Here is a 22,998-nt window from a genome sequence, read left to right as displayed (position 1 = left end):
CATAATAAAAGTTTAAACATAATAAAAGTTTAAACATAATAGTGCTTAAATATTCTAAGCGCAAAAAACTTAACTCATTCAAAGTTTTTTTTTTTTACAAATTTTATTAATATATAGAATAAATCCTTTTATAATTCTTCAAATTGAATATGTAATATTCAAAATTAAAAGTCGAAGTACTTTTAAATTTGAATATAACATATTCGATTTGGAAATTACTATACTGTTTAAGGAAGAATTTAAAGCGAAAGCTTTATTGAAAATTATCCAAATTTTTTGTGTTATATATTAGAGATACATTATCCTACAAAAACGACATTATAATATAATAATAAATATTCAATGTGCAATCCTTTAAAATTTCTAAGCTGTGTTATCAACTATTTTGAATTGAAAGCATAATATCATTAAACTTTTAATGATCATTTAGAAGAATCCATTGCAACATGACTCCAGAAAAATAAATCCAGAAACATAGTCAGATATCTAATTTATTCCAATTTTCATTTTAAAGGTATTTATTGTTGTATAAGCATTAGATTCATAGCGGAACAACACACATTGACATATAGACCCACATTTCCCACCCAAAAATGTTGCTTATTTCAAAAAAACTATTCATCATTCCGTCTATTATGTTTAAACTAATTGAAACTAATTATTTGGTAATTTTTAAGGTAAAATATTTTTTATGTGTTACTCCCCATTTTCAACACCTATTTTCTAAAGTTTTTTGATAAAAAATCTCGCTTTAAATGTATGCACTATTTTGAATTAAAAAATATACTTAAAAATTTACCTAGTAAGCTAATAATTAAAGCTTTGAAAGCTGTTTTAACCACCTATAACATACAGGAAAAAAATCTTCGACCTAAAACCTTTCTTTTGAAAAACTGGTTGTTGATTGGACCCACATTACCCCTTAAACCAACATAACCCCACTCTACTCTATCTGTGGTGATGTCAATGATAAGGTTATATGTGTTTTAAAATATATTATAAATTGTTAAGCTTTGGCCTTTCAAATTCATTTTCTTTTTTTTTTGCATAAACTACAAAGGAGACAACTGTCCTTTTCATAACCTATGCAACACTGTTTTTATTCACAATAGAAAGAGCACAATAAAGTAAATACACAGAAACACATTACAAAGAGTAAACCAATACAAAGAGTATTAGGTAATTACACTATACACAGAGCAAATAAAAGTAAAAAAGTATTAACTCCCATTCTCAAAATGTCGTTTTACCTTTATAGAAATATAAACATTATAAATTACATTAAACATATATTATAAAGAAAGTTAATTTTATCAAAACCAAAAAAATGACTACTAACATTAAACCTTTGACCTTACTTACTAGACCTAAACCAAAGCGGAAATTAAAAAGCATTGCCTAAAACAGATTTGAGGATAACTGAGGTTCAAATATTTATATAATATAATATAGCATATAAATATTTTATATAAATTTTAAATATAATTTATATGGTATAATATGCTAAATACATAAATGTATAAAATAAAGTTTTATGAAAATGATGCTATTTGTGAACACACAAGAATGATATAGAGGTATAGATAGTAATTATTGTAATAATAACAATAATGTTATAGTAATAATATTCTATAATTAAAATGATGGGCCGCGTTTAAGATGTTGCTTTTAAGACAATTTTGCTGCTTTTTCTTTTCTGGATAATTTGCATATTTTCTGCATAATTTGCATATTTTCTGCATAATTTAATAAAAAAAAATTTTTTATAACTGAACTACATTTTCTTTTATGAATTCAGCTAGTCCATGTTTGTTTGGTTCGCAACATCTTTGATCTTTTTTTTCTCGTTCCAGTCTTTTTAATCTTTCTTCTCTGATTTCTTGTTCTCTTCTTTCAGTTTCGGCAATATCTTCGACGACGCGCATGTTTATCATTCCATTATTCATGTTACGTTTATTGGCTTCAAAATCTGGTTGGCTATTTTCTGCATTAATGTTTTTCGCATCAGAAAATAAATTGTTTGCACTCCCAAATTTATTTTTAATGAGATTAATATCAGTGAAAGGGACATTACTTGAGGGGGCATTAATGTCATTTTTGTTTTCAAGATTAGAATTTCTTGTTAAAACATCTTGTGAAGTCAAATCATATTGATTGAAAACACCTGCGTGATAAGATTTAGGACGGACATACTTTCTCATCTTTGCATCGTTTTGCCTTTTAATCAAATTGTTTTCAGTTTGCAATGGAGTTTGAAACAATTTGGCAACGTCTTTTACACGTTGCGCGCTCGTTACTACTTCCTTGTCTAGACTAAATTTGTCTAGACTATCGGTTGAATTATACTTTTTGGAGTTTTCTAAACTAATATCTATACTTTTTCTTTGTCTAGTTGTAGAAGAAAAATTAAAAGTTTCTTCAAAACTGTTACGATAATCTTTTTGACTCTTTATCAAGTCTGAATAATATTTTAAGTTTGATTCATTTTGCACGTGCTGTGACTCTTCTTTTTGCAGGTGCTGTGACTCACTTTTTTTGTTGCTTGAAGAATCAATTGAATCATTGGATTCGTTGGCAACATTTTTAACTATTTTACTTAGAAAAGGATTTTCAACTAATTTATTTTCATTTTGAAAGATCTCTTCTAACCAGCTCTTTCTTTTTTCGATGACAATATTATCTTCAATCACGTGTTCACTTTTTGATCTCTGGTATTTATAGTTCATCCTTTCAACTGGTGGAGCTTTTTGAGAGCTTGTAGGTGCAGGTAACATAGGTGAACCCACTATTTTGAAATCTAATTTGTATTAAAGCATAGATTAAATTTTAAAAATTGTCTAATACCATGGGCGCCCGCAGTAAAGTTTAGAATAACACACTGCAACCTTGCTAACCGTTGATTGGCCAAAAAAAATTAAAACTTAAAGAAATATGCAGAGAAAATGCAGAGAATTATTTTCTTTATTGTATTTAAATACAACGCAAGAAAAAACGGAGAAAATTATTTTTAACGCGGACAAAACAAAGGAAAAAACGAAGAAAATTATTTTTAACGAAATAAAAAAACTTTTTCCAAATTTTTTTTGACTTTTTGGAAAATTTCTGCAAACGCCCATGGTATAATAAGAAAATATGCATATTTTGGGTTACTTAGCATAAATAATATTTATATGTTATTTATATAATTAGCATAATTAATGTTTCTATATGTGAAAGGTTTTTTCTTAACTCATCGCTAAAAAATGTCAACTATGGTCAACTTAAATGTTATTATGGTCAACTTAATTTCTACTTTAAGTGAGCCTTGCTGTTGTTTCGTTAAGGATTTTAAGCAAGAATATTTAAACTATTAAATAATGTTAAAAATACCTGTCGAAAGTTTTTGTAATAAATCTTTATTTTTGTTGGCAATAACTTCTTCAGCAACCAGACTTTCGAGCCATGCACTTTCTTCTTGAAACGAAACTTGAGAAGGATCGTTGCGATTAACTAAACCTAAAACTTTTTTACTTGTCTCAACTTTATTTACATTGTCTTTGTTTTTATTAAGGTCACACGATTGATTGTTTTCAGAATTAACTGCAGGTCGACATGAAACCATCTCATGGTCCAGTTGTTTTTGAAACCTCTTAAAAGCTTGGTAGTTTGAATGGTTAGAAGTGTTGGTTTTCTTTGATTCTCTTATATAATCGGAGTTTTCCCCTATTTCAAAGTAAATTAAAAAAAAATGCTTTATTTAAAAAAATTATTATTTCTGACGTGCTTAGTAAAAAAGTTGCACCTGAAAAAAGAAAAAAAGTTGCGCAAGCTCACTTCATAATGGTACGTTAAAAGGTTTGAAAACGAGTGTTAAGTATTTTATTATTGATACACAATTATTACCTAAAAATAAAAATAAAGATTAATAAGCGGTTTTAAACGATTATTATATTAAATAGTTTAAAATATATAAATTAGTTTAATTAGAATACAAAGCTTGCAAATTTTTTTTTTTCAGATACAGCTTTTCTTGAAAAGCAGGGCAGATTTTACATTTTTATACTCACTTTAGCATAAATTATTATACTAACTACAGATTTGTTAACTGTTAGCTTTTTAAACTAGATGTTTATATCAGGTTTCCTGATATAAACATCTATAAACCTTGTAATATTAAAAAAAAGCATTGCTAAAGCGCTTGCTATGATCTTAGAACCCAAAGTCTTTATCTAAGTTTTATTCATACAAGTACATAGGAAGTTTCCAATTATAACAAATGTTGTAAATAAGTTCTACAGTTTTAAACGACTATTACGCTTAATTGAATTAATATAATTAAGAGATATTTAATGTAGAATACACAACAAGTTATGATATCACAGTTAGGTATGATTAGAGTTAATAATTAATATAGTATTATATATAAAAAATAAGAAATACTTTTTAATTAGAAAGTGCCAATTATTAAAAACCATATTTTATGTTTAACGTTGCACCTATTTAATTTCTATATTATTAAGTAAGATTTGGAATAGACACTAGATTATCGGTAGCGTGTAAGTCGATACCGAGAAGAATGGTCTCGTATCGTGTATCGCTTGTATACTAATGTCAAAGCCATCAGTACTGGTGCGATACCAAACAATACCGATAATAAAAAAGAATCGTATGGTATCGAATGGTTGCTTCGTCACGATAAGAAAAAATATTAAATAAGATTGCTTTTTAGATGTTTAGTTGATAATTTTTAAATAATCATGTTATAAGAGGCAAAATAAATCTTGGTTAGTTTACTTTTACTAACCAAGATTTATTTTGATTTAGTTTAGTTGTTGAATGTTGAACACAGAACGAACGATTATACCAGACGAGAAATACGATACGACGCTTGAATTAAAGCAGCGATATCAGATGAGAAATTAAGATACAGATACCACACAATAAATTAAATAAAAATTGCGATATTGAAAACATTAAATTATAAATATGATTAAATACGATACCGCATTATCTTTAAGAATTTTTATTATACTAACAAAGTCAGTTATATAGATAAGAGTGGGGAAAGGTGGAACACGGAAAAAGTGAGACATCTAAAAAATTCCAATAAGGAGAGGTCTCTAACCAATGTTGTGATATTTTTCCTTTATGTTGCAAACATCGCTTTGTCTTGTTTTTTAGGGGTAATTTTCAAAAATAATATTTTTGAAAATTACCCCTAAAAAACAACTTTTGAGGTGTGAAGTAGGAAATAGAAAATGAATTGATCTCCTAATTTTCTCATATCACTTTTGTGTAGTTAATTTACACAAAAGTGATATGAGATTTTGCACTTATTTTCATCATAATGTTGTTAACTACACGTCTTACATTACCCCATGGCTGTCCAACTTTACCCCAACGGCATGATTCATCTAAAATCAAAAACATATATACTTTTTTGTAACCTGCATTCAATCTTAGGGGGTGGAATCAGCGTCCAAAATGATGCTTTTTTTTTTAAAACTTGTATGATGCAGTACATAAATTATATTTAAAAAAATTAATTAAATTAATTAAAAAGATATTAATTAAGACATTATTGTAGAAATGTTTTAAAATGTCCTACTTTTGCCCACTTTTCCCTACATCTCAGCTATTATATAAATTTACTATTTCAATTATAAAAATTTAAATTCCCGTGAAGACCCAAGTCACAATGCCCAATGATACTATCGATACCAAACAATACCAATATAACCGACATATTCGGTAATAGTATTACGTGATCTCAATATCCATATTTTAAGGTAGCCTACCAATACCAGACGATAAACCGACACTCGATACAGATTACACTATGTAACAAATTTTCACTTTTGTTCTGTTCCTGGGTTGAAAGTGTGCTTTCCTAATCCGTTAGATCTAGAACAGAAACGAAATCTCTGTTATTCCAGAAAAACTTTGCTTCGTGACTAGGACAATGAAATTTGGAAAATTGCGTGTTTTTGAGAAAATTCTTGATTTGTTTTCAATGCCGAGCTTCCTTCTATAACTGCTAGAGTTGTCCAGATTTTTCTACAATTCTGCTAAACACTTTAGAACGTTCAAGAAACTTCCAGAACTTTCGAAAAAACTCTTAGAAGTTTCTAGAATGTTCTTGAACGTTACAAAAGTAGCTGTACAAGTATAAAAGCACAGGTGTTTTGAACCAAGATTCTAATTCGTGTTATTACAGATTGAAAGAATAACGATTCGTAGTTTAAAGGAAGTTATTTATTTGATATAGCATCAAGAGGTTGCTTGCATCCAGCTGATTCATTCTGCTACGTGTGCGGACAATTCATAAAGAAAAGAACAAAAAAGTATTCCGCAGAAGCAAGTTGTATAATGTGCGAGGCTTACAAGGCATACAACAAAGTGCTGGTCGGAGACCAAGACAAATCTTGGGCACCGCATTTCGCATGCGAATATTGAAAGAAAACATTTGAAGGTAAACTGAACAGTTGCTTCTTGCTTAGATGTGTTTTAATTTATTTTCTTAAAATTTCTTTCTTAAAATTTCGATGCTTTAGATCTAGTTTATTTCAAGAAGTTGTAATTTACAAAGTTTTTTCATATGTGTACTGTAGGCAAATACATTCCATCTTGAAATTGTTCCTAATTATGAAATTTCCTGTCTTCAAACTATTATAACTCTTGTATATTATTGTGTGCTATGTTACAAGTTGGTACAGAGGAGAGAAGCGAGCCATGAAGTTTGCTATCCCGCGAATTTGGCAAGAGCCGACGGACCACTCAAGCAACTGCTACTTCTGCATGGTAAACCCAAATTATAGTCGCACAGACAAAAATGCTACTCAGATCGTTGATCCCTTCTTCCATTGCTCCAGTACCACACAGCCTCGAGCTGCTTGTTCTGACTCCTTCAAGACGGCATCGGCCATCTTTAGGAGACAGCAGCAAGTCGGATAGCGAGGCAGATACTGGAGATATGGACTACGATTCCGCAGATAAAAATGGGGATAGAAACCATACTTCCCTAACCAGAAAAACGTAAACAATTTAATTAGGGACTCGGTTAACGAAATCAAATGCTGACCTCTGATATCAAGGCTTAAACAGTGGAGCTTGATTGATGATAACGTACAAGTCACGCATCAGAGGATTCGGGATCAAAGGTTTTCCAGTTTCTTCAGTCAGTGTGATGGACTGAGCTTCTGCAACAGTGTTACTGGTCTATTTCTAGGCTATAGGTATTGCATGTAATCCTATTGAATGAAACCTATTCATAGACAATTAATCCTCAAAGCCATGTTGCGTTGCAATGGAAAGAACTACCCGTCTCTCCCGATAGCCCGCTCTGTGCACCTCAAAGAGGTCTTTTTGAGTGTCAAAATGTTGCTGAGTGCATTAAAGTATGACGACTACGGATTGAAGGTCATCAGTGACTTCAAAATAGTATCATTCCTCATGGGCTTTCAAGGAAGTTTCACAAAATTTTCTTGTTTCCTCTGTCTTTGAGATTTTTGCACGAAGGATTGGCCTCAACTGACTGATTTTTCTGTTGGTAAGAGCACTGTGATGTGGTAGCTGCTGATAGAACTACATAAAGTGCTAATGCCACCACTGCATTTTTTCACTGCTCTTGAAAAGGAGTCAGTAGCATTTCAATACCTCCTAGATCTTTTTCCAAAACTGTCTGAGTTTAAGGTCAGAGCTGGCATATTTGTCAGACATCACATCCAGAAAATCATTGAATGCGAGGATTTCGCAAAGCTATTGAACAGGACGGAGAGAGCGACTTGAAACATTGCAGTTGTTTAGAGTTTCCTAGGTAATCACAAAGCTGAAACTATGTGGAGTTGGTGCAGGCTCTCATAAAGAATTACGGCAAAAGGGGATGCAGAACGTCTCTGAAAGTCCAATCCTTGATTCGCATCTCGACAAATTCAAGGAGAACATAGGCGCTTACTCCGAGGAGCAAGACAAGCGCTTTCATCAAGATATATTGGACTTTGAACATCGTTACCAATGGCAGTACGACGAAAACATGATGGGGGACTACATTTGGGAACTACTTTGAGAGAGTGATTCACAGTACAATCGTAAATCTAGAAAATCTAAACATTTTTGAACATTGTTGAGTGGTTTCCGAATGTGTTTTTCTATTCCTTGAGCAATTTTTGTTTTTACCTGATTATAATGACGAAAATGAAAAAAAACCGTTCTATTTTCACAAAAAAACGAGTTTTTTTTGTGTTGTTGTCGAGTAAGCAAAGTTTGTGCTTAATGAAGTTATTTTTTCACATACTTTAGACATAAGCAATTGAGATATAACACTTAGAAGCCAGGAACAAAAATTGTATTACATAGTGTTATTTAATTTCTAATTTTGACTAGAAAAAAATTTATTCACTCAGTGGAAAACGCAAGAATATTTCATGAAATCACGTGGTTTACATTTTAATTAATTTTAATAATTTTTGTTATAAATTTTGTAATTAATATTATTGAGAAGCGTTATCCAACAAAAATTTTTAGCTAAAACTTGTAAATATTAAAGTTTTTTTTAAGAAAAAAAACACCATTAAAATCTTAATGTATTGTGTTTGCTGCAAAAAAAACACCATTAAAAACGCGGGAAAGAGATTCTAAAACGGTCAACGATGTAAGTGAACCTCTATTTTTTTTTTTTACCATTATACATACAGCGGTGGCCAAAAATTAAAGACCACTCATTTTTTAGTTGGTTTTTTAATCTTTAAATTAAAATTAAGAAGATTCTAATTGACATATTAAATTTTTTTTTTTAATATCTTGTTATTTAAAACATCCGGATTAAAGTGGTATAATTTTTTTAATCTAATTCTAATTAAATAGCGTTTAACTTATTAAAAAACTGATGAGTACTTATAAATCTTCTTTAAATAAATTGGACAAAATTTAACGACCACTTTCAAATCTTTAATTTGCACTTATTAAAAATAATAATCCATTATTTTTTTTAACTGTCTTAATTGCTTATTACGTTGGCTATAAAATAAAATGTCGAAACCTGAGTTTCGATATCAAATAAACATTTATTTTTTTAATTGCAATAAGGATATAAAAATATTGCAAAAATGCGTGCAAAGATCGAAGAAAAAGACAGATACGCGGCTCTTGTATTAAAAGAAGAAGGCTATAGCATCAGACAAATAGCAGAAAAGCTCGGAAGGTCTCACTCTTGCATTATTAACATAATTCAACGATACAAAGAGACCCGGTCAATTAATGATTGTCATAGGACTGGACGCAATAAAATTTCAAATGACCGTGATGTTCGCTCGTTAGTGAGATTATTGAAAGAAAACAGACAAGCATCATCTACAGACTTGTCTACGAAATGGACCCTGTCAAATGGTCTGAAAGCAAGCCCTAGAACTGTGCGAAGGGTCCTCCACAATTTAAATTATTTATGGCGTGCTGCTGCAAAAAAACACGCTTAAATAAAAAACAAAAATTTGCCAGGAAAGAGTGGTGCAAACTACATAAAAATTGGTCAACAGATCAGTGGAGCCGTGTGGTCTTTAGTGATGAAATGAACGTTGAGGTAGACAACAGAAAAGGTCGCGTAATGTTGCGTAGACTTCCAAGCGAACGGTTCGATGAATCATGCATTTTGAAACGAACAAAACAAGGCAGTGGTTCAATAGGCATTTGGGCCTGTATGAGTGCCTGTGGAGTTGGCGTTTTTCATTTATTCGATGGTAGATTCGATGGTAGACAAAGAAAGGTACATCGAAATTTTGGAAAACTCGCTTATTCCTAGCATTGATTTATGGCAGTTGCAAGATGGATTTATTCTCCAGCAAGATAATGCGCTGTGTCATAAAGCGCATGTTGTTAGCGATTGGTTCAATTCTAATAAAATTCAAGTGCTTCCATGGCCTGCCAATAGTCCTGACTTGAATCCAATAGAGAATTTATGGTCGTGGCTTGATCACAAGCTTGGTAAAGAACAACTTTACAATTTGGAAGATTTGAAATCTTCTATCTCTCTATCTCTTGAAATCTTCTATCTCTCTATCTATCATTTGAAAAATGTGCCTGATGAAGTAATCAAAACTTTAATGAGTTCAATGCCAGAACGAGTACAAGAGTGCTTGAAAACAAATGGAGGAACAACACGTTTCTAAATTATTTTTTTATTGCTTTTTGAAATATTTTTGAAACTGGTCTTAAAATTTTGTCCAATTTTTTTCCCATTTATATTTTTTACTAGTCAGTTTTTTAATTTTTTAACATTATTTTGTAAGAAAATTATAAATTATTTTATAATAAATATAAAATACAATAAAAATTCTTTCTAAAAATGTTTTTCTTTTTTTGATACCTTTTTCCAAAATAAAATTATACTAAGGTTAAAAATAAATTTTGAAAAAAAAAAGAGTGGTCTTTAATTTTTGGCCACCGCTGTAGATTTCATATGAAACTTTACTCAGCTACTGTTTGGTTCTAGGAAAAAATCCCCTCCCTCTGCCGAAAAAATTCCCTCAAAAATTTTTTTTTTTAAATAATTTTTTGAAACTGATGATTGCCTGCCAAAACCAAAACCCTCAGTCAATGTAGCGGCACTCCTTGCATGTTCAACATATTTGTCAGTCTATGCATGTACACTCCTTGTATGTTTTACTTATTTATTAGTCAACGTATGTACACTCCTTGAATGTTCTACCTATTTGTCAGTCAATTTATGTACACTCCTTGTATGTTCTACCTATATGTTAGTCAATAAATGTACACTTTTTGTATCTTCGACTTATTTTTCAGTCGGTTTATAAAATATAAGGAGTTAAGGTTTTGCTTATAGCATAATATATACGTATAAAATATTTGTATTATAAACCATATACAGACATATCATTTGTTTTATGCGCTGTTAAAAATATCCTGTGGGATTTTTTCCTGCTACTCTACTGTTTAAAGGCATGGTAAAAATGCTAGTATAAAGAGGTTAAAGAGGCCATTACCCCTTTATTACATAATTCATCAGATTATAGTGGTGTGTAGAACGAATAAAGAACAAATAAGTTGTAAATTTTGTTAATAATACAATTTTATTGGTAATAACTTATAATTTTATTAAAAGTTTTTGTATGTATTTGGAATAAAATTGTAAAGTAATGTAATATTTTGCTACTTAATTTTTTAACTGACATGTAGCTACACATATGACACATATGACACATATGACACATATGACACATATGACACATATGACACATATACATGTAATCTACACATATGTAATCTACACATATGTAATCTACACATATGTAATCTACACATATGTAATCTACACATATGTAATCTACACATATGTAATCTACACATATGTAATCTACACATATGTAATCTACACATATGTAATCTACACATATGTAATCTACACATATGTAATCTACACATATGTAATCTACACATATGTAATCTACACATATGTAATCTACACATATGTAATCTACACATATGTAATCATATAAGAATAAGTATACGTATATAAACACATTCGTATAACTTTACATACAAAAACACAGAGGCAATTCTACGAATAAAATGAGGGGGTGGAGTGAATCCTGGTTCAGTTCCTTAAAAAAAAAAGGTTCTTAAAACTAAAATTCACCCTACTGAAATGTGTCAAATACAAATATCTCTCAAAAAATAGACTAAAACGTGAAAATTACCTTCTTTGGATGATCCCCCCCCCCCACTCACACACACACACACACTCATACCCTTTCGTAAAATTACCTTTGTGTAAACTCATTTTATTCGTAGAATCGTCTCTGTGTTAAACAAGTCATTGGATTTGTTTTTATAATACTTGTTCTTATTTAGTATGGCTTCAATGCTATAAGTATTAAAGCCGCGGTTTTTCCTCTAGAAATATTAATTAACCTACTCCATGATAATTCTATTTTCTGTACCAATAATGTACTGTTTATTGCAACCGGAAACTTGAAAATAGCATTTTTAGACATTCTTGTTCGCAGTTGAAAAAATCTGCTAATAGTACACAAAGTTATCTCGCAGTAATTAATCTCCTTAAAAATAAAACACCTTATATCTGCCAAAATTCTCTGTTAATGAGCAAACAGAGTATTAATAGACTCTCCCTTTTGATATCTTTAAGAATCAGGTCATCAAACTTTCTCAGGATATCTTTATAAGTCGGCACAATATTTTTTTAGATAATTTTTATTTATTATATATATTGACACTATAATATTGATGCTAGCAGTTTCTTTATGTGTTCTTGTTTTAAGTGTGTATACATGATTCTGATATAGGGAAAAGTCGGGTAGCCGAACACTTAAGGAAAAAATAAACTATACACATGTACTAACAGAAAACAAAGTGTCAAAAGACTTTTTTAAAAGTATAAACGTTTATCTATCAAATTAGAAACAAAAAATGATTATTGTGTACCTCAATAATATACAAAACATAAAAGAAAAAATGATAAAAAAAAGGCATGTTTCAAAATTAGAGGGTAACCCCGGATACAAAGTTTAACCATGATTTTACTACTTTTTTACCCGTGTGATACAAATACAATATATAATTAGATAGCATTGGACTGTTCTCTACACATTAAAAAAAATCGCCTTCAAAAATTCCCTCTGATATATAAGGAATGGAAATAAAAGTGTCATCATTTAGAAATATGAAAAAAATGATACCACTCAATCATATCTCATTCACAAATACTAATTTTAAAACCAGTGGATTAAATCATTAAATGAATTCTTATCTTTAATAAATATTGTAAATGAAAATGTATCTTTAACCAATACAAAGTTATTAGCTCACATAAAAATTAGGTATATTAATTTGTGAATCAAATATGATGATACCACGTTCTTCTAGTGGTGGGAAACAATATCTTGCACTCACAATCGCTTCGGCATAATATGATATATATTTTGCATATGCCATATTTTCACTCAAATAATGTTTTAATAGTATTTAAAATTACATAGCTTCTTTAGTTTAAGCTTTACATCAAGTGTCCGAAGTTACCCTCCGTCCGGGGCTACCCGACTTTCCCTTAATTGGCCGCAGGGGTGAATCCAGCATTTTTTGGAGTTTGAGAGCAAAAACTTCCAGACATGGAGCGAACTCCAAACATTTATATACTTATACTTATGTCAAGTAAAGATGGCTTGCAAAAAAATTGCGATGATTGGAGCCAAAAATTGCGATGATTGGAACCAAAAATTATTTTACATCTTATTTTATTAGTATTTTTATTTAGTAAACTATACTTTTATTCTTAATACTTTAAAGATTGTTGTATATAATATTAAAAAGTAAAGTAATATTAAATTTATAAATACCTTACCTTAAAAGTTAATATAAAAAAGACGCATACATTGAAAAACATACCTTTTAATTGTACAGTTTGTGTACTTAAAATATTTTTCTTCTATAAAAGATTTTAAACCTCATATTTGAACAAACGTAAGTTTGTAAAACTTTTGTTTTGGCTTATTTGATTTTTCATTTAACTTTTTCAAACTTATGAAAAGTTATGCTTTTTCAAAACTAAAAATTTCATTATCCATTCAAATAAATTAAATTTATTTAAATAAACAAAATACTCACATCCTAATTTAAAACGAAACATTTAAAAGAAAACATAAATAATTACACAAATAATTATTTGTTTGTGTCTGAGTTAAAATTAGCACATGAGTATTTAGTTCCGTTGACGTTGATTGGCTGCTTTTTAACACAGCTACGTAACTATATTGATATAAATAAAACATTTGATTATTTAAATATATTTAAATGTAATATAAAATATAAAATTATAAAATAATAATATTACAGTATATAGCAAAACTATAGCATTACTATTTCATTATTTCAATTTAAAGAATTTGTCAGTTTTGAGGAACTTTAATTACTTTCGAAAACAAAATTTATTTAAGAAAATTGAATAAACATTTAGTAAACACTCGACGTCTAAAAAACGTTTAAAACAGGAAGACGTTTATAACTTTTAGACGCAAACCTGTCAAAAACGTTTCAAGACATCATATGTTTAAAGAAATAAAATATGTATATGTATGAAATTATTTACAACAATATTTTGTAACAACGGTTTGTCAGCCGTTATATACACCAAAACATGTGTCAAAACATAAATAAATATTTAAAAAGTATATATATATATATATATATATATATATATATATATATATATATATATATATATATATATATATATATATATATATATACATATATATATATATATATATGTGTGTGTGTGTGTGTGTGTGTGTGTGTGTGTGTGTGTGTGTGTGTGTGTGTGTGTGTGTGTGTGTGTATATATATATATAACAGTTTTTAAAAGCGTTATAACTTATTGTTCAAACTAGGTTATTAATTAATACTAAGTATAGGAAAGTAAATGGATAAAAGTTAGAAATAAAAACTAGACACATATCTAAAAATGAAGGTGTTTTTGTTTACCCTGTTATAAGAAATATTGGCTTCCTCTCTAGTTTTCTGCAACTTATGCAAATTAAGTAAATAAAGTATTAAGAAACAGCAACTTATTGTCGGCTTCAAGATTTTAAAAGCACTTGAAATTTCGGTAATTTTTTGTTATAAGATAATAAAAAGAAAATAAAAAGTTATAATACTATAAGTTATAACATTATTAAGTTTTCACCTGTATAAAAAAATGTTTTTGAACTGCCATCTTTAGTTTCGTTTTGCAGTGTTCCGCTTATTTCCTAAATAAATGGAACATAAAATTATTTTAAACAAATTTAGAGTAAATAACTATCAAAAAAGTTTTGAAGAAAAATCCAAACTATTAATATTGTCTCAAAGCTGTATTATCTTTATAAATTATTACAAATATATTCATTATTGATATTTCATTTTGGTGTCGAAGGCACAAGAACTCAATAAATTACATTTTAAGAGCAATTTGTCTTTTTGCTTGTTTATTCCATTGAAAAAATATGCTTGCTTATTTCATTAAAAACATTTTAATAGAAAATCTCTTATAAATTTTTAAAAATTTAGTGAATAATTTATAATAAAAAAAAAGGAAAAACACGCGTTTTCTCTAATTTAAGAAATTAAACGTAATTCCCTTTATTTTTATTTTTTTATTTCTTCACCAAAATGATATATTATTTATATACTTTTTAAATAAATTTCTCGTTTCTTTTCACACTTATGTACATATTTAATGCCAAATTTGTATGTAGTAAATAAAGCATTTAAACCACAGGTAAAATTAAAGTCACATGTATATAAAAATGTTAGTTTAGTATTTTTATTTAACCACTAATGTTGTTTTAATGTTTATTTAATTATTAGTTTGTACAATTGTCAAAATAATTTTAATGAAACAAAAGCATGAATATAGCTAGTAATGATCCTGAATTTGATAAGTTCTGTCCCGTCGTTAATGTTCAAAAAAGTTAATTACTTGCTTTCCAGCCATCTGTGGTTACGTTTCCGAATTTCTTTTTAATCTTGTTGTCTTAAAATATCTTTTACTTCTATATCTGTATACATATATATATATATATATATATATATATATATATATATATATATATTTATATATATATATATATATATATATATATATATATATATATATATATATTTCAGAGAGAGAGAGAGAGAGAGAGAGAGAGAGAGAGAGAGAGAGTAGATATGGTGAAAATTCTAGAATTACAAAAATTTCTATATAGCAAAAGAAATATATTTTAAAAATTTCATAAAATAAAGATTTTTTTATATAACATTTTTAGCTGTGTATAAAAGTTTCAAAAAGTTTACAAAAATCTTTTATGCTACATTTATGCTACATTTTTTATATAAAATGTTAAAGTAGAGAGATTTATATTTTAAATTATTTATTGCCAATAATATAGTGTCACTTAATAACTTTTATGGAAAATAAATTCAATTATAAAAATTACTCATACGTTTATTGTCATGTTCCTATTTTTGCTGGATAACCTACATATATAAGATGTGAAATAAAATTAGTTTTAGAATTAAAAATATCTTGAAAAAATTCATTCTAATGGCATTTGTAAATATGCTCATTAAATTTATTTTAACCAATACCTGTGTTTTATATATATATATTTAAACTTGTTTATTTTTGGAATAATATGACATTGAATCATAAACGTTTTATATATATTTTAAAGTTTATTCACGAGCTGACCTCCCAAAAATATCCTTTCGGTACGACGAAAAAGAAATTAAAATGCTTTGGGAGAGACTTCAAAAGTAATTAAAAACAGCTACAGAGATTATCTTGAAAATGGAACATTTATAGAGTTTCAGTCTCAGTTATCATTACTATAAACGACTTTAAACGTGTTTGAGTTATTGCAGTCTGATTTTCATATTTGTGGTGTTGGAAACAGAAATGAAGTGTTCAGTCTCCTTTCGATGTTTTGACGGCTTTTAGTCTACAAAATGTATCTGATTCAACGATGTCGTTGTTGTGCAATTGTTGTCGTTGTTGTGTGCAATAACTGTTTGTCTAAAAAGTTTTAATATTTGTGCTGATTTCCGTATATGAAATTTTAAATTATTCTTTTTTATACTTAAGTATAAATATTAGAGATGTAAAAAAAACATTTAAACATCAAACTAGTATTTATTGAATTAAAGCGACAACGTCATCGACAGTCGACAAAGTCATCGCCCGTTTATCATCTGAAGCTGTATTGAACGTTGTCACATTCGATTTGATATTTTAAACACAAAGGATATTTTTTAAAGTAATTTCTTCTCTAAGATATCCTTTCTTTATCTAAGGTATGTTTTGGAGCGAAAATGCGCAGGGACAGCGTTTTCGAACATTTGAAAATTCGATTGGTGTTAATCATTTATAATACGCAAACTATTGTCATTTGTTTCATTTCCCCTTCATGTATTTTTTGACTCCTAGATTTAAAACGTCTTTTGCTGATTGGGTAATAAAATTTAAAAAAATAAAATTACGAATATTTTTTATTTCATCTACTCATCGCGAAATTTACTGATGATACTTTTTAAATAGTAGTAGAAAAATACCTTTAAATAAACCAGCAATTGCTTTACAATTCACAACATGAAAGGTAACCTTTTCACCAGTAGAAGTAGCAACAAGCCATCTACTGGGACTAAAATTAGGACTCAAAGGGGTTGAATTAAAAATATTAGGGACTCAAAGGGGTTGAATTAAAAATATTAAATACTATCAAGGGATTTGAATTTAAAAATAATTAAGAACACCTATAAAGATTATACAGTCTTTCAAAGGATTTAAATCCACTGACAAATTGCTCCAAGCTTATTTCTTGCAGTTAGTCAGAGTTTGAACAGAGTTTTAGTCTTATAAATATTGTCAACAAGAACAAGACTCATGAACATTAAGTTTTGTTCAAGTTGAATAGCCCAAATATTTGCACATAAAACTAGAGCAACGTGTCAGGACTTGGTTTCGGCGATACCACGCAACTGATGATAAAAAAACTCAACGAGCTAAACATCAAACTGAAAAAGAAGTTACATTTTCAGATTATTTGTAAACGGTTGACTAAAATTTTTCAAATTTGTATTCTTGTATTTTTATGTTGTCATTTATGAAATATGTTTAATTTAAAAATTGAGGTTATAATAGTGAGTTTTAATCTACATAAGAAAGTTAAATATAAATATGATGCATTATTTTAAAAACATCAAGAAATACAGTTTTTCTCAATACTACTAATTTTATCGTTTCAGAAATTTTCGCTAGGTTATAGACAACAGCATCATCAGTTTGCTAAAAATTACAATAATTTTTGACCGTTAAACTGCAGCTGTTTTTTAAAACGCCTTAAGATGCTTATTACGATATATTATTTCAAGAAAAACGCAATTATTTTGATTATTATTTTGAGAAAAACGCAATTATTTTTATTAATATTTCGAGAAAAACGCGATTATTTCGATTATTATTTCGAGAAAAACGCAATTAAAAAGTAAATTGTTAGGAGAAACTTTATTGACGAAAGCGGTTAAATTTTTTGTGTTTAGATTTAAGAAAATAGCGTCTAAATAAAATAGTTTTGACATATTGGACGTTAAGATTAATCCCGCCGTTTTACGTAAAGTGTTTTTGTATGTCTCGTGCCTCCCTAACTGTTTTTTCAAACTTTTTATTTTCTAACTTTAAAGTTCCTGTTTTTACCCAAATAATATCTTCTTTACAAAAGGTTTTATGAAATGCTAATGCAGACTGATAATGTTTCTTTTCGTCAATGCTCCTCTGATATTAATGCTTCCGGGTGTTTATCTGCATTTTTGTTTCACCTAAATGAACTTCGTAACAGTTACATTTTATTATATAGCTTTCACGCTGGCTGTTACTAGGTAGTTTTGATTTAATTTTTGATGTTAATAAAGACTTTACATTTGGGTTTGATATAAATACTGCTCTGTATCCTGCTTTTCGGAATAGTTTTTGAAGTTTTGATGAAAGGCCTAGCACCGTACCCATGACAAAGGCACTACAGGAAAAATTTTGCACTTTAATGAAATTGTGTTTTTATTCTGTATTTTTTGATAAAAGTGGCGTGTAATACTCCTCAATTGCTTTTTATCGTTCGCGTTTTCAATAAACGTGTTAGTAAAAAGCTTATTCCGTTTTGAAAATAAGGTATACTACAGGTTGAGTATGCTATGAGGAGAAATCCTTTAAATATAGCGTTTAAGATACTTGGATTGTGATTTATATGCGGTTTAATCTGAATGTTAGTGGCTGCCTCTTTTCGATATACTTTGTACTCTAATTTTCCTATTATGTTATTTATAATGGTTATATCGAAAAAGTTAAGTGTTTTTGTCTTGTATTACGTAATTCTCATTGTTCAATGAAAATAACATTGAAATAAACAAATTTCTATGAGTTGTATTGTTTCAGGTATACTTAGTTTTGTTATGATATAGTTTATATAAATCTATAAAATTTTTATATGATAAATTGTTATTTAATTGTTATAAAAGTGCAAAGTTAGCAAATTTTTTTATAGAACTGAGCGATTTACAACATCAAAAGACACCATAATCACATCTTTGGCGATATTCCAAGTTTCTGATTTTTTTATAATGTGAAGAAGTTTTTTAAATGTGTCAAATATGACGTATAGCAAGTAATTAAGTAAATCTATAAAAATAAGGTTAAAATTTTCTTTATTTTCAATCTCCTATTATAGTTCATATCATAAATAAATTCAAGATGAATCAGTGCATTTAAGTAATAAATTTAATTGATTCAAATTCAAAGGCGAATCAGCACAAATACATTCTAATTCTATGTTCTTGACTTTTGAAGGAGTTTTAGGTAATCATATGAATACAACTTTTTTTTTAATTTGACAATATATATTTTGTATTCGTACACTGGAATTTTGCTACAACAACCGAAAAGCTCACAAAGATTTTATGACGCTTGGTGGTAGAAAATTTTTGGATGCTACCCTCCCCTCCCTATCTTCCGCAAAAAAATTACTGCTAGTATTTACATATATAAATATATAAATATATATATATATACATATACATATATATATATATATATATATATATATATATATATATATATATATATATATATATATATACACATATACACATGCATACATGGGTGCCTGCATAATTTTTTCATGTTTCAGATATGACACTTTCAAGCATTGTGTAAACTCTAAACTTGAGTATGTTTATGTCTATGTCAAATGAGAATGCCTATTAATTGTGGTGATGGGCTTGAGGTCAAAAATACCATAGAATATTTTACTATATATCATACATATGTTTTTTACTTTTTTTACTATTTAATTTATAATTTATTAGGAAAACATTAAATTTACATCAGTATTAGAATTGCACTAGAAATTATAAAAAGATCCAGATTTATTCACATTCCTTACTCTAAAATAAACTATATAAATAAATCAGACATTAAATTTATACGTAGTTATAAAAAATTAGAGAATTTTTTATAACTACGTATGTAGTTATAATAAATTCTTTAAAAAATTTTACACAATTTAAACCTATTTTAAATACATAAATAACGTGACGAAAAAAAATTTTTTTTTTCGATTTTTATATATCAATTAACTTAACCGAATCGACATGTTCGAGTAAAAACCGTTTCTAGCGTATTAAAACTTCTGCTTACAAAACGAAATTTGTTTAAGATGGTTTATTGTTTCTTAAAATTATATTAGATTTATAAAACTATTAAACTTTATTGTTATTAATACTTTTTTTATATAGTTGATATAAAAAAACGACTAAAAATATATTGGAAAACAAAATCTTACCATAATATTTTTTGACGATCCTCGACAATATCTTACAGTAAGCAAGTATCTTACCAAATACATAGGTCACTTTTAATGTAATTTTTACAAAAAAAAAAGCATTTAATAAGTAGGATTAATATAAAATATTTTGCATTTTAATAACGGTTTTCATCATTGCGTTAATTATAATTGAACTTTTATTACAAGCTTAAAAAGGAATGCATAACTTGAAAAGTAAGCATTGAAAATGTTTTAACACTCCTGTTAAGTAGGATTTTCAAAATACGGTTATTTATGGAGGAGAGCGTTATGCAAAACATATTTCTAACTAAGATTTTTACCGCGCCCTCCTACATTAAAAACCGGGTTTTGACATCCTTTACTACTGTTAAGCTTAAATGGAATTTTTGCTTCGTGATATTTTTTAATAAATAGACTATCCTATTTGTTTTTTAATTGTTTTAATCGTAAATAATAATACACTTTGTTTATTTTTTGAATTTCAAGTATAGATAATTATCTCGATTTTTGTTTATTGAATCACCCGACAAAAAAACAAATGAAAGCTCGTATGTAATATTGATGCTAATACCGTTTATATGTATTATATATTTTTAGTTATTTACAAATATTTATATATACCTGTCAGTATTGTACTAATTAAGTATCATAGACACACATTAACGTCATTCCAAATATTTAGAGTAGCCTATATCAAATTCCCACATATTTTCTTGTCGGGTAGTTTATATTTATAGGCAGTTTGAAAAAAATCAATGCACACATTACAAAGAGCTTATATCTAAACTATCCTATTCTTACCATTTTCTTTAATTATAAAGACGCTTTTATAAATAACTTAAAATCTAAAAGTAAAACAACATTTTAAAAAATTTTTTAAAGTTCAGCAATAAAAAAATTGACAAAGCAATCATACCTTATGCAAACATTTTTCTAAAGTTCTGGAAAAATCATTTTTAAAAACTATTTAACAGTAATATATCAATAAAAATGCAAATTACATTAATATTGCGTCTTGAATCAAAATTTTCTCTCTTTACTTCAATTTGTTTCTGGTAACTTTATCCATAAGATCCATAAGATAAGATACCACGTAAGATCCTCAAAGAGTTTCGTAGAAAACAAATAGTTTATATTAAAAAATAAAACTCGACATTGATGAATGATAATGAATAAAATTTTAAAAAGAAATATTAAATCAATTCATTTAATATAAATTTTTAAACATCATTTATCAATAGAGAATTTAGAAAATTTCTTAAAAAAAAAATGAAAAGTTAATCATTAAAAAAAATTTAAAAATATTTAAACAAAAAAGACGTTTTTATAATGACTTTTATTTAAATTGAACAAATTGAAATTAAAAGTCAAAATTTTTTTAAAATAATTTGAATATCAGGAAAGACGGGGCAAGATGGCAAATGGGGCAAAATGGCTTTTTCTATACTGATAATATTTTTCTAAAAAAAATAATAATAAATAGTTATATTTTTTTTAAGTATATTAAAGTATTTAAAAATAGAATAAATTGTGGCACACAATGCAAGCATCGTGTTATAGACAGCCCACACAATTTAAAAACACAAGTTATAAAAAATATTTATCTATTCGTGCTTTAAAAACATTCAACGATCTTGCTTCTATGATTTCATTTGGCAATAAATTCCAATTATTACAAACTCGGTTGGTGAAGAAATTATATTTTAGCAAACATGATGCAACGTATTCTCTTTCTAACCTGTATTTGTTACCCCAAACCGAAAAAACAGGGCCTGTACAATTCAAGGATGATGTCGATTGTGGTTTTTTACCAACTTATTTGTTCAACATTTTGCTTAAATCTGTATTGCTGTATCTCCTCTTGCTCTTCTTTTATCCAATGTTGTTAAATCCATCGCTTTTAGTCTTTTTTTATATGAAATCTTTTTAAGTTGTGGGACTTCGTTGCTCTTCTTTGCACTTTTTATAACTCATCGATATTCCGTTGTAAATGAGGCTTCCATGCTGGTATAGCAATCTCATGAAGTGGTCTCACAAATGTCGTATATAGTGATTTCACCGTTTCCAATTTAAAGTATGTAAATGTACGTTTTTTTAGACCCAAAGTTCTTTGCGCTTTTTCCGTCGCATAAGTCACTTAATCATGCCATTTAAGGTCGGATGAAATAATCACGCCTAAATCTTTTTCACTTACTGTTGTATCTAATTTATGCTCTTTGTCATCATACTATAACTTATTTGTGGATTCTTTTTATCTACATGCATCACTTTTCACTTTTCAACATTCAACTTGGTCAACCAGATATCCGTCTATTTTACAAACTTATTGATTTCATTCTGTAAAGACTCGTGATCTTGATTTGCACTTTTTTAACAATCGTTTATGTTGAACTTTATCAAAGGCTTCGGCAAAACCCAAATAAATCATATCTACCGCTAAACTTTCCCTTATGCTTGCTGTTAAAATGTCCAATGTTTCTTGTAAATTTGTTACACAGGCTTTATTTTTTACGAAGCCATGTGATTTTTTGACAGCAATTTATTTTCCAAGAGATGAGTCATTATCGCTTTTCTTATAAATGCTTCCTCAACTTTGGATGTTATAGATGTTAATGATACGGGTCTAGAGTTAAGCGGT

The 22,998-nt window shown here is 28.2% G+C and overlaps 1 protein-coding gene across 10 annotated transcripts; it reads right to left on the bottom strand.

Annotated features, from left to right (window-relative positions):
• Positions 1-1,686: 1,686 nt before the first annotated feature.
• On the bottom strand, positions 1,687-21,462 carry LOC100206172 (uncharacterized). Of its 10 annotated transcripts, none has more exons than XM_065801231.1 (6): positions 21,362-21,456; positions 15,972-16,005; positions 15,464-15,542; positions 14,690-14,753; positions 3,370-3,702; positions 1,687-2,797 (listed from the first exon to the last, which is right to left on the bottom strand). In XM_065801231.1, exons 3-6 carry the CDS (start codon positions 15,476-15,478, stop codon positions 1,764-1,766), a joined length of 1,446 nt encoding a protein of 481 aa, XP_065657303.1. In that variant the 5' UTR covers positions 15,479-15,542; positions 15,972-16,005; positions 21,362-21,456; the 3' UTR covers positions 1,687-1,763. The 10 variants fall into 10 exon arrangements, with proteins under 10 accessions (XP_065657303.1, XP_065657302.1, XP_065657308.1 ...); XM_065801230.1 differs by lacking the exon at positions 21,362-21,456 and adding an exon at positions 20,358-20,445; XM_065801236.1 differs by lacking the exons at positions 15,464-15,542; positions 21,362-21,456 and adding exons at positions 3,782-3,882; positions 20,358-20,418.
• Between the last annotated feature and the right edge of the window lie 1,536 nt (positions 21,463-22,998).

Source organism: Hydra vulgaris, chromosome 07, assembly GCF_038396675.1.
Source record: "Hydra vulgaris chromosome 07, alternate assembly HydraT2T_AEP".
In the NCBI taxonomy this organism is placed as follows: domain Eukaryota; kingdom Metazoa; phylum Cnidaria; class Hydrozoa; order Anthoathecata; family Hydridae; genus Hydra; species Hydra vulgaris.
Note: the sequence above shows the minus strand (reverse complement) of the source record. Positions and strands in the feature narration are given on the sequence as shown.